Here is a 12,945-nt window from a genome sequence, read left to right as displayed (position 1 = left end):
TCCTCGCTTAATGAGTAAATACTACAGGCAAACTAAGGGAGGGATCCCAAAATCAGAGGGATAATGGGAGGGATAGAAAACTTAATTTTCAAATTGTTCAACTGCATTGTTCCTGCATATTAAGTAAACGCAACCACATGGCGCAGAGGAAACCGTGTTGCATAAATAAGCCACTGAATGCACTCGGACAAAAATGCAGATCTTTCATAAAGTCAAAAAACACATCCAAATAAACCAAAGCCAGATCCGGAAAATTCTTCCTGCAGGATGTTTTGGACAGAAAGCGCCAACACCTCTTCACTGCCAGGAGAGCATCGCTAGGCTACTCTGTCAGTAGGCACACATACACACCATTTAGTACATTACTATGTATTTTATCTGTATTCATACCCCCATAAAAATGGGTCATTTAGTTCAATACTTTGGGCAAAATATTTAGCGTACAATCACGTCACGGTAACCCCATTTCAGTAGGTCCTACACTCCCCAATACTGTCTTTTGCATCTCTTCCACTGCATAGAGAGAAGGGGAAACACATGCTGCAGCACACAGGATGGGGCACGTGACATATGCGGTGCTTTAAGGTTAAGGGTACAATAGTGGGAGGTTTTGTGACCCCTACTCGGTTGGAGCTCGCCCATCCCGCTTAGTCAGTGGGTCCTGGAACACCCGCGAATGAATAGCTTATTAAGAGATCTCTTCCCGCAGGGAGGGTGGAGGTGCTGCTTCAAGGCATGGGAAGTATAGATTTTTGCACTCCTTTTTAGATTTTTTTTCACTATAATTATTAGGGTGTAGGACCTGCTGAAATGGGGTTACCTTGATGTGGTTGTAGGGTTAGGTCAAAGTATTGAACTAAATGACCCATATTTATGAAGAATGAATATAGATAAAATGCATAGTAATGTACTAAATGATTTATCAAGTTGGACGTAGCTAGCATTGAGGCTGTGTGTGTGCGCGTGTGTGCGTCATGCTCCCCCGTCTACCGCTGAACATGCTGCAACGCTACAATTGTAACGGGTATCTCAAGGCACTTCCAGCACTCAAAGCTCCTTCTTATAGAATATATGGGGTGAGCCAGGTTTGTGCCAGGCCAGTGCCCACAGCCCCATCCACCACGCAGCCCTTTCCTCGCTGAATAGCTCTTTTTATAGGTGGCAGAAATATTAGGAATTTAATTTAGAGCCGTCTTGTTTGGCAAACACTACGGGTGCCTTCTAACTAGGGGAGGTACACGGCGCGTGCCAACATCTGGCTGCAATAAATAACATACCAACAAGCTCACTTTCCAAGCCCCACATTATGCTCGCAAACGGAGACCTGCAGAGTGTAAATACAAATATTATTTTAAGCTAGAAAAGCAAAAAAAAAAAAAAAAATGCACATTATTTACACAGCGACACACAATTTTACGGATTCAGACCACGTACTGAACCGTTTCAATATGGCTGACCACAAAATAGCCAACACTGGTTGATTTTGTTTCCTTAACATTTGACTGTGTGTAACACAGCAGAGTTTGGGGGGGATACGCACAGGGGTCACCCTGAAGACTGCTGGATCATTAAACAATTGCTGATCAGCTGGAACGCTCAGCAACTCTCAGCTGCAAAATAAGGTGGGGAAATGTAGGAAATTATGAAAATATGCTTTTATATAAAGTGTTCAGTGATACACCGGTTACTTAAAAGCCTCTTTAAGGCAGCAATCCCTTCCTATGCCGAACTCCCAAACTGACTTTTTTTTGCTGATGGTACCGTGGTAACCTTCACACAGCACTGGGCTCTGAAATATTACGTGTCCGGGAGGTTAAAATGAAGCTCTTCCCGAACGCTTCTCCGGAGCGGAGCATCAGATTTTAAACTAAAAACCGGGCTGGAAAGGTCAAGTAGTAAAGGGGGGCAGGGTGGGAGGGGAGAGAGAAGAGGGGGTGCCAATTGCTTTAAGCATCTCTGAAGAATGGTACTTACAATGCGCAGCGAGTTCAAACAAACCCATGGTTATCATTTGTCAAGTTAGAATGGCACAGGTTTTAGGGGTTATAAAAAAGAACAAATTCCATGGGTCATATACCACACATCTCAGAAGGATATAAATAATATATGTATGAGATGTTTAATTAGAATACTTTCAAGTAATATGTTTTTTTTTTATTGTATAACTACTGGCAAATTACCTTGTATTCTGTATTGATGTATATCAGATATTTGACCAAATAATACTTAAAAATAAATGTTACTTTCATCTGCCGCTCCTCTACACATCACCGATGCCATCAAAGCAGACTACACTTTCTACAAAATCGCAAGTTGAAACGGAGCACTACAAGAAAGACAGCGGCTTGCACTTAAGGAACTGGCATTGGATCTACATATTTATTATAGTCCTTTATATTGCCATAGAAGTACCATACCCTAGCACCACAGCCATTACTGTGAGTGCTGATGTCTCACTAGGCATGGGATACATTATGTGCTTTAGTTCATATTCATAAATTGCCTTGGGTGCCTGACTAACCTCCATTTTCAAGCCATCCCATTGGCAATCAACATGCTGCATTATATTGCTTAGGAGGGTCTGACCAGCTGAGCAGCAACCCCCTTGTCTGGACTTCACCCTACACTTCCTACAAGTTATCCCCAATTTGTAAAATGTATCCACCACAGCGGCAACACAGTATTCAATCTAACATAAGGTAAGTGATTGCCATGTCAAGAGGAAGCCATCCTGGATTTGAGAAGTCATTTATAAGAGCGGAAGATGGTTGCCTTTTGCTTGTCCTGGAACAAACAACCCTAAAACGTTCCTCCTCCGGGGTGCTGCTATGTGAAACACCCCGTAAAGAATGTTCTAGAAGAAACATAAGCCAAGATGAGTAGTAATGAAGTTCAATGCTCATCCACCTCTGACACTCCCAGGCCTTCTACTCCATAAGCTGTGGAGGTCTTCAAGGAAATGTTCAGCCCCATTCAAATGACAGCTTTAAGTATACTTAATAGGTGCCCCTGAGTTGTCATATCAAAGAAACACTGGCTGCCCTCCTTACTTTAGAGAATATAAATGATTTATGTTCGATTACATATAGCTCATACATTTTAACGTTTTGGGACATTTAAATACAGCACTGCTCACTTGGATATCCTACAAACCCACAATAAAGGAGAGGAGATCTGCTTTAGGCGAGACGGGAGATGGAAAAGGCACCACAGAAATGTAGAATTACAGCAAATTGTGTTACTTGAATGTAAAAAAAAAAGTTTTAATTAAACGCCACTTCTAGGGATAGTGTGTGTAAAGATACACGTTTCCATATATTGTGATATATGCAAATTCTTAACACCCGTGAACACCTAACATTTTTTCAGATTAAGGAACCCTATAATTATATTCCGAAATTCTTTAGATCCCCATCCCTCTTTAATAGCACGTCTGAGATCAGATGCATTGTAAGTAACGTCAACCCTCTCTCACAGCATTTGGTACACTTTTCAAATGACCTGAAAATTACAGGGAACCCTTTAGGGATGTCCAGGGAACCCAAGAGTTCCAAGGAACCCCTGTTGAAAAACACTGGTGTAGACCCTTTTGCCGTGATAGGAGCCAGCAGTGCAGATTCCTGCTTGAAGTACCAGGCTCTGAGTTTATCTTCCATTTGCAAGGAAAATAGGAAGAATTGCCTAGCACTGGGGTAAACCACGCAAGAACAAGAACTGAGCCACAGTTGTTAGATAATGGGACAAATCCCAGAGGGAATATAGGATTTTCCAGCACGGTCAAACAGCTGTCTTAAAAATTAGCTGAAGTATTTAGCTGAACTATTAGTTGGAAAGTATGAAGGGCCTTCTATTCAAGGGCTCATGTTTGTCTGCCTGAGCTGAAACTCCATCTGCACCTTGGCTGACATTTCAACTTTTCTGATACAGGTGGTACATACCAAACCAAGCGCTAACGGCACAAATCCCAATATTTTCCTGTGCTCCGCAAAAAGTCACCTGAGAATCCTTTTACAATTATGAATTGCAGGCAAAGGAGTTGAGCCGCCCCCCCCCCCCATCCCCCCAAAGGCCATGACGTGAGGAACAAGAGCAATTGTCCAAAATTTTTAGGAACATTTTAAATGAGGAAGGGGAAAGAGGGCAAACTATTCCAAAGTACAAGAAAAGCAGCAGCACCTGTTACGTACCCAACTGGAAACCGAGTGTGCTGCGGCAGCAACGGTATGGGGTTTGTGCGCGCAAAAGGAAAGCACGCGCCAGAGCAAGAAAGAGCGCAAGAATAACTCCCCTTCAACATGAAGTGCCGTTTCAAGACCTGGAGCTTGGAAAACATTTTTCTGGCATACAACACTTTATCTTGCAGGTTTTCTGACACAAGGGCCGTGAAAAATAAGGGTGGCTGCCAACTGCCTGAATTGGAAACCTTTGCTGGCTAATATCTCAGGAAAAGCAGCACCGACACGTCTGTGAAAGGTGCTGTCCTGATTAGAAAGTAGGAAACAGTGATTTACGATTGTGCCTTTTGCTTCCAGAGGTTCCTGCAACAAAATAATCGAAGATATGTTTAACGGCTTTGAAAAATGAAGGTCAGAAGTCCAACTCTGACTATAACAGACTATATATTGGTGATGTGTCAAGTCTAGTACAGCTAATGCTCAAAATTAAGCAATACTGAAGTGCTTCCACCTGACAAGGTTAAGGGGATTTGGTACAAATATACTCTCGGCCAATGTCTCACACGGCTTCCCTTTGGCCGTTCCAGACTCCCACAATACCGACTGAATAGCAGAGAGAGAGTCTGGTGTGAAGACGCAAAATAATCATGGCACAGCTTTAACACGGACCGATGTCATTTGCACCAATGACATTGCTCTTGCCAATCCAGTAGAGTAGTTTAGTGAATGAGGCTGGATCACTTTTGCCCCCTCTCTTTTTAGGGACACCTCAGGGGTAGTCAGCACATTAGGCAGTTTACTGCCAAGTTTGGGTTAGGCAAGTACAAAAGCAGCTTTGCGTTTCTGGATAACCGTTTCATCTCCATAGCTTGCATTCAACTAATTCTGCATTGTGAAGATGGAAGAAAGTTGCAATGCCATAGTAGGCTTAAAAAATGACAAAAAATACAACGTGATCAAAATACAGTAATGGCAGAGACATGCTACTGCTCGAAAAACATGTTTCTAGTTTGGAATAGCCAAAGCGTCTATACAGAAGTGAAGTATGCATAACAGTTAACTATTAGTTTCCATTCAAGTGAATGGAAGTTACTCATCGTTAAGCTTCTCATGATATTGAATAGGGGAGGGCAAGGTAAGTTGCACGTTTAAAACTTCCTAGTACTCATCAAGAGTTGCAATAAAAATCCACCAGGTGCTCTAAACCCAGTAGTGAAGGCACCTGAAAAGCACTCTAAAACCCTGCAGATTAGTCAGATGACCGAGCTTTGCTTTGCATTAGGTATGCATTTTATTTTCCACCAATAAAAGTCGAAATAGTGATCTTCTGAATTGGTCGTGTTTAAACAAGCCTAAAAGAATGAGTTTCTACTCAAAAAGTGCGAGGCTTACTCAAATTACGATATCACCGATCACGGCTTCAATTGGCGTTTCCGTGTGATTGGGCCCCAATCGCCTCTGAAGCAGTTCAATGAATTCCCTATGTGAGAAGCAGTCGAACTGCTGCTCGCTGCCACCGAAGGCCGGCATGTCAAGATAAACAAGACGCTTGGAACGCAAAGGTTTCTGCTAGTTTAGGTAAACTATGCAGAGCTAAAAAAAAAGGGCCTTTTTGCATTCTATACACTTACTATTTTAGGAATGGAACTCACTGTACTTGTATGAGCCGTTTCCTAGAGAACATTAAATAGACTGGGATATATCCACGGAAATCTCAACCCTTACCTCCTTAGGAATCCTGAACTCTTTGCAGATGCCCAACAATGAATTACTGACCAGGTTACCCGGCTAACCTTCTTACATAACAGTGTACGCAGCGCTGCACATAGAATATACAGGCACAAAGGACCTCTGCCCGGAACAGCTTGGAAACGTATTAAAGAAAAAGAAAAGAAAAAAAAAAAAAAAAAGTTTTAGCCTAAAGATTAGGGTCTCGAAAAAAAGGTTTTCCCACTGATTTAGGAGATCATAACTGAACATTTTGTAGTACTAGTAATAATGGACAACCATATATATTTGTCTATAGTACTGAAGTGTACACAACGCTGTACATAAATGGTGAGCTCTATGGACAGGGAGTTGTGCCCGCACACAGGGAAACAGTGACTTGCCAGAGGTCAGGTCAGTCATTTTAAAAACAGGCTGGTAGCACAGAGCAAGACTGCTACTCATCACTCAGAAAGAGCCATCACTATCGGTTGTCGCTTCCTGTTAAAAAAAAAAAAAAGGCCACCCTCCATTATACCTTTTGTACAGTTACAGTATATCTGAATCCTGCTTCTCACCACACCCTGTGAATTGTGACATGATTGAACAGAAACGCCACACAATTCAGATAACTAAATCCGAAATCGCATAAAGTCACATATCCTTACACTATTCCAGAAGAGCCAAGCTGCAGACAAAGTAGCCCCTTCTTGGCATGGCCAGGCGCCATTTCGGGGCAGGATGTATATATCCGTTATTATAAACATGGGCGTTTGAAGTCTCGGAGATACATGTATCAGGAGTTTTGTTAGCCTCAAACAAAGGTAGAAAATAAAGTGGTAGCCAAGTCTAAATCCCTCTTTGGCTGGGGCGGGGAACATAAGTGTATAAGTCGTATAAGTCTTATAAGTGTAGCAAACCGAAGTATCATGTAATATCCCATTCTTTGAAGGTTTCAATGCTAAATGAAAATATTCTGTAAGCCGTCATAACCGTGTGAATTCAGAGATAAATGTTCTGACAAAGATATGGCAAACCTCCAACTTCTAAATATTAAGCCCTTCACTAGCAGGGCACAACTCCTTTCTGTTGCCTTTTGTACAAGCAACAGAAAGTACATATTTACTGCAGGTACGTTAGCAAATAACTGGTGAGACCTATGTTGCTGTAAGAAGCCAACTTGCAGCCCTACGAAAGACTGCTAAATGCTCATTAGATCAACTAAGGTCTTGACTATGGTTTTCCCAAGCCAACTGTTAGACTTGGCACCAGAAGGCTGGAACTATTGTTGGATGTATAGAAAGACTTACCCGGGTCATTTTAAAAAAATCTAAAGAAGGCCGAGTCCATCGGACATCTTCGTCACGCCTGCGCTTTAGTCGGGTTTTCTTCTCGTTTAGCACACAAGGCTGGGAGCGGCATCTCAGCAAGCCCTGGCGCCGCCTGAGCTCTGGGGTTGAGGTGGGTGTGCTGTTGGCTGAAGGCAAGAGATCTCCAGTCTCTGTGATGTGCTCCTGAGAGAGGGAGAGGCGTCTCCTTGGGTTGAAGTCACAAGGTTCTCCGGAGTTCCAGCGGATGCTCGAACTTGTGCTTCCTTCACTACTGTCCACAAAGCCGCTGCTGGCAGATGATGGCCTTGGGACGGGGGACGTGTTACAGGCGGAGACCGTAAATAGGTTGTTGTTGAGGGACAGCGCATTTTGCGGCAGGCTGGTGCTTGTGCTTCTCTGTAGTGTGGCACTGCCGTGGCTGTTGCAGCGCTGTAACGTGGCACTTCCGCCACTGTTGCATCGTCTCTTTGATATGGGGGTCCAAACCTTGGAATTGCCAGGCTTCCAGGGTGACCGACAGCGGGACAGTTCATCTGGCTCAGACAGAGACCTGCAATGCCTTTTCGTGGGGGGTGCCAGAGGCTGGCTGTGGCTGTCATTGAGGTTAAGTTCACTTATCCACCCAGACACCATGGACCTGTTGGATGTCTCCTTTTGCCATTGCAGGCTCAAGCTGCCAGGAGTGCCCGCACTAAAGGGGCACACAGGGAAGGAGAAAATGGAATTCTTATTCAGCTCAGTCCTAATCGGACAAGCCCGGTTAATGAATTTCCATGGGCTTTCTTCTATGGATAAAGACAAAGGAAAGAGGGGGGGGAAAAGAAAGAAAAATTAAATATATCTCTGTGAAAGCACACACTGTATGTTATGTAAATCACCCAATTTGGAACACCTAAGTGATGGTACAGTCATACCAATAGTGGCGGGTTTATTTTTAGAGACGAGAAACTAAAGAGGCAGATAATTCTCAGTACTTGCAGACCTACTTTGAACAAAATGAGAAGCTTTAAAAACAGGGGGATTCTCGTAAGCATGTAAATAACCCATGTTATCAACATTGTGCTCTGAAATACTTTGCCCCCTTTTGAGCTAAGCCCTTCTATAGAATATTTTAACACCATGTTTTCCACCTGCCTTTTGAAAGCAGATTATGACCTCAAACCGGACACGAAATCCTGAAATCAGTGTGGTCGGTGGCATTGTAGGCAACACAGAAGATTTCCAGATTCACTCAACTGACCACCATAGTCAACGAGAAAGTGCCCTCTAAAAGGCACCTCCTGTAACAGAATGTCATCAGGAAGTTTACGTTTCACATTTGGTGTTTGGGTACGTGGGTCATTGGTGGCCACTTGCACACACATTCTCAGTGTCAGGTTGACATCACGCTGATGTCTTGGAGGAAGTAGGACTGATCGTCTCCTGTGTGACTGGTTGTATGGCGGTTGATTAAGAGAAACCTCTTGAGTATATTTTGAGTTAAATGTCCGTGTGTATTCAATTATGGGTTAACTAAGGATAAAAGGTTTCTCCATCCAGTGTTTACAAAACAGAACCATACACTGGTGTTTGCTTTAACCCTATACATGAGATAGCATGGGTATGCGTTCACAATATCTATCACTCAATGCTGACGGTGCATTAAGCTGTGTTAATTGAAGATGATAGGCTGAACTTTCCACGGTGTATACGAAACACAGAATCATATGCTGATATGAGCTTAACACTATACAGCTTGGGTGTGTGTTGATTGCCCAGCACTCAAGGCTGACTTACTGAGACTTGTTGTGTCCAAGTTGTGTCCAGAATGTGACCTATACTACTCGATACAACCACCGATGGTATTAAGGGGTCAGATATACATTAATAGGCACCATTTAAACCATAAAGTGATCTTTATTAGTTCCTATTTTGTGTCATCAGATATTGATCTTGGGTTTGCTATGGTACATACATAACTGTGGTTATTGATAGATAACAAATAATTTCAATATACATGACAAGCACCCACTTTTTTTTACTGTAAATATATTCACTGTTCTTTCGTCAATGTCCATATACAATAAAGTTTTATTATTTTAGGCCAATTAGTAGGCTTTTATTAGAACCTGTCCACCCTCCGTGATGGGAGCTGATACTACAAGTTGTCTGTACCTTTTCACTACAAGATAATTGTATCTTTTGGACAATCTAGACCAACTTCACTATATGATACAACAGAGTGCAGAAATAGGGACTTTCAGGTGATTCTTTTACCACCCTCTTTGTTCTGATTCATGACCCAAATGTTTTACAACATACAGACATTTGTCTTAAAGCAGCACAGTGTTGCATTGCGTTATAGGATTGAAGCAGGGGGTCTCCGAAGCTGAACTACGTTCATTTAAGCTCCGGAGGCACCATGTTTCCCCGACATACTGACCTCCGTATGGGGTAGCGGTATCTCCTCGATGTTTAAATGTCCCACGTCATGCGGCACAATAGGAAGCGGCAAGGGATGGCATCACAGCTTCCCAACAGCCCGCAGGACATTGAAAGCCGCCACTAAGTCTCAGCCCAGTCCGAGCTGCTACCTGCAGATACCGGCACCCCCCCCCCGGAGGTTAAGTAGTGTTAGTCGGGAAGCAGGGGGTCCCCGGAGCTGAAATTAATGCAGTTCAGCTACGGAGATCCCATGCTACAATCCTAGAACTTACGAAAAAATAAGGAAAATAGCAATCTGATGGCATTTGAATGAAGCCCAGCGTTTTTGGATTTAGTTTCGTGCCCAAGAGCTGCTTAATGCTCAGCTATCTTTAAGCAAACTTAATGTGTTCAAACAATTTGGGGGGTGGGGAAGAATAGTTCCCTCACATCCCCTGCAGCGTTTGTTCCTAGGAAGCAATACTATTTTATTTTACTATGTAAAGCAGCTTACAAGCACAAAACCCGCATCCAGCCATTGATTCAAAAGTATTGTTCAAAGACCAGCTTAAGCCTGTAGGCTCTCAAAAAGCTATCAGACACGTCCTCTTTTTTCTGCATCTGATTTGCAAAAGAAAAAAGGTATTTTACTGCACCTCGAGTTTAAAAAAAAAAAAAAAAGTCATAACTAAGCGGCTAACGTTTTACAGGAACTTACCATTGATTTCGTAAGGGAACAAGCTGCCACTTTTGTTCAGCTTCTCAGATGAGTGCTGAAATTAACCAGAGAAAGAGGTTTCAACACCATATAACAGTACATGGTGTGAAAGACACGGATCATAAACCTTGCGAGCACACGTTACGATGCAGGGTGTGAAGCTTATTTATTTTCGTTTACGGAGCACCTCGTTTATAGTTTGAACGGTCCAAAATTGGGACGGTATTCGGTTAGTGTGGAGGTCGGCAATTTTCTGTCTTGTTTGGGAGACAATAAGGAATGCCCCATCTGTTCCATTTTATTGCGCACATGCAGGGCGAGTTAACCAATATCCCGTCACACCTTGCAAACGTACTGAAGCACCTTCAAACTATGACTTCCAATTACCAGACCTTAACCAAATGAACTTGTTGCACTAAATTATCTGCGCCTAATAATGAAAGTCTATGTACTTGTAGGGAACCCATTTGCTTGGGTTTGTCCACCCACAGTCCCTTTAGCTGGAAAAAGCAGATGTATTCTTGCGGTGCCGGGGGGGTGGGGGGGGGTTGTTGTGTGTGTCATTTTCTATCTTGCATGCATTTTTCCAGGCAGACAAATGCATATATACGCACTAATGTATGTAGGTGTATGGATATAGATCTATATCACACACAAACTAAAAATAAGCTGTGATTAAACAAAACCATACATTGGGAGTTGCATTATATATAGCCTTTTGAAGTTCACTTGGAATGTCAGAGAATGAATAAAAATAGGGTATGGTTCACAAATGACTTTAAAAAAAAATACCCCATAACATTTGATTAACAAACTTCCTCACTGAAATGTTTTCTGGATCTTTGATTTATTTTTTTACCTCGCCAAAAAAGATACTATTGTTCGGAGACTTCCTTTCCGATGATAGATTGGAAAGTAAACATCCTTAAGCACACCCATTTTTCTGGTCTCTTGTTTAGAAAACAGTATAGACACGAACCAAAACCTTGAACCTAAATTTAGACTGGTGGCGGGCAGCTGCAGGCCTCAAAGGGCCACCAGCAGGTTAGGTTTTAAGTCTATCCCTGCTTCAGCACAGATGGCTCAGTCTTTGACTAAACCACTGACAGCCACTTGTGCTGAAGCTGGGATAGCCTTAAAACCCAAACCTGCTGGGGGCCTTTGAGGTCTGCAGTTGCCCGCCATTGGCTTAGAGCTACCTTTGTGAAACCAGAGAATGCCCCAAACAGGAGCCCCCCACATAAATGTCTTTAAAAGGAGGTTCTATTGCAGAACATGGTGATAAAAAGGTCTAAGCTACAAATAAAATGCTACCGGTACTTTAAAAAAAAAATATTATTTAAAAATCACCAGACCATGCGAGTACCATTACTGTCAACTTATGGACGTACTACAAATATGGAATTCCAAAATAGGTAAGTCTGTTACAAAATCAGGTTGTACTAGCCTGTCGCTTTAAAGAGCATTACAGCATCAAAAAGGGTAACCAATGTATACTGTAAGCATCTTCATTATTTTATCCTATTCCAGTAGTAGACCAAGTTCTACATGACCTGAGCATAAAATAAGGATTTTAAATATGTGCAGTAACGAACAGAATTGCTGTTGTGATTTGTGCACAAACCCAGGAGCGGACACAGCTTCCATAACCCCTGGGAAAGGCAAATGAACGGTTGAGTATGGGGCTTTGGGCCTAATGGACTGTAGAGGTTTATTTTATTGCAACACGTGTTAAAGGTGTATGCTAAAAGCATCCAATAAGATGTTACATGGATGAGTGCTCTTGTCATAGGTATTCCCAAAATGTTAGCATGAATGAGCTGGTCTGTGATTGTACTGACAGGAGCAGGACAGTGTTATACAGTAGATCAGGGGTGCACAAGATTTTCTGTGGCTGGTGGTGGAAAGACATGGCTACCTGGTCACCCAATCGGAAGCTGCAAGGTGATCTCACGGTGATGTCACCGCTTCCTAATGGCTGCCGGGAGTGAGGTTGATCACAGTGGCCGTATGGTTTCTCTCAGACAAGAATTATTGTAAGTGCATTTTAAAACTAAATAGCTCTGGGTTAGTTCGGAGTAGCAATTCGGGTCTGAGAAGTGATGTACCTACACACGTATACAGGCACCCACAGGTGTAAAAAAAACATGTAATTGCTGCTTCAAAGCACAGTAGTAAATGTCAAACTGATAAGCGTTTGCAAACAGCGTTGATTGTGCTGTGCCATGCCTGGGTACTGATGCCAAAGAATAGACAATGCAAGGAGCAAAACCAGCAAAGGATGTGATGCAAATCCGTACTGAAGAAAAAGAGAGAACCCAACCATTTCAGATCATTCGTATTCTACATTTCCATAGGTCTTAAAGGCAAGGGAAATCAACCTCCTGAGAAGATCTACACAACCCAAACAGGTTCCCCAAGCGGATCTCAGTCTCTCAATTACAGAGTGTTGAAAGTGCAAATATTTTTAATCTAGGCATGGCCATGCAAATTAGGCGTATACAAAGCGCCACTTTTTAGCTCGCGAGCTCCTTTTGTTACAGGAATTACTTAATAATTAATTGAATTATATTTTGTCATGGCATGTACGAAGGGAGGGTCATTTTGGAAG

The 12,945-nt window shown here is 42.6% G+C and overlaps 1 protein-coding gene across 4 annotated transcripts in view; it reads right to left on the bottom strand.

The window, feature by feature from the left end:
- FAM53A (family with sequence similarity 53 member A) overlaps positions 1 to 12,945 on the bottom strand; it is a 72,391-nt gene that overhangs the window by 25,053 nt on the left and 34,393 nt on the right. For 3 of the 4 annotated variants that reach the window (XM_075571205.1, XM_075571221.1, XM_075571211.1), the window contains exons 3-4: positions 10,335 to 10,389; positions 7,193 to 7,998 (exon numbers count right to left, since the gene is read on the bottom strand). In XM_075571205.1, the coding sequence (XP_075427320.1) occupies positions 7,193 to 7,998; positions 10,335 to 10,389 (861 nt within the window). The remainder of the gene's footprint in view (positions 1 to 7,192; positions 7,999 to 10,334; positions 10,390 to 12,945) is intronic. The other variant, XM_075571224.1, reaches the window with a different exon arrangement.

The sequence above is a fragment of the Ascaphus truei genome, chromosome 1 (genome assembly GCF_040206685.1).
Source record: "Ascaphus truei isolate aAscTru1 chromosome 1, aAscTru1.hap1, whole genome shotgun sequence".
NCBI lineage: Eukaryota > Metazoa > Chordata > Amphibia > Anura > Ascaphidae > Ascaphus > Ascaphus truei.
The sequence above is the reverse complement of the archived record's forward strand: the minus strand, read 5'-3'. Positions and strand labels throughout refer to the sequence as shown.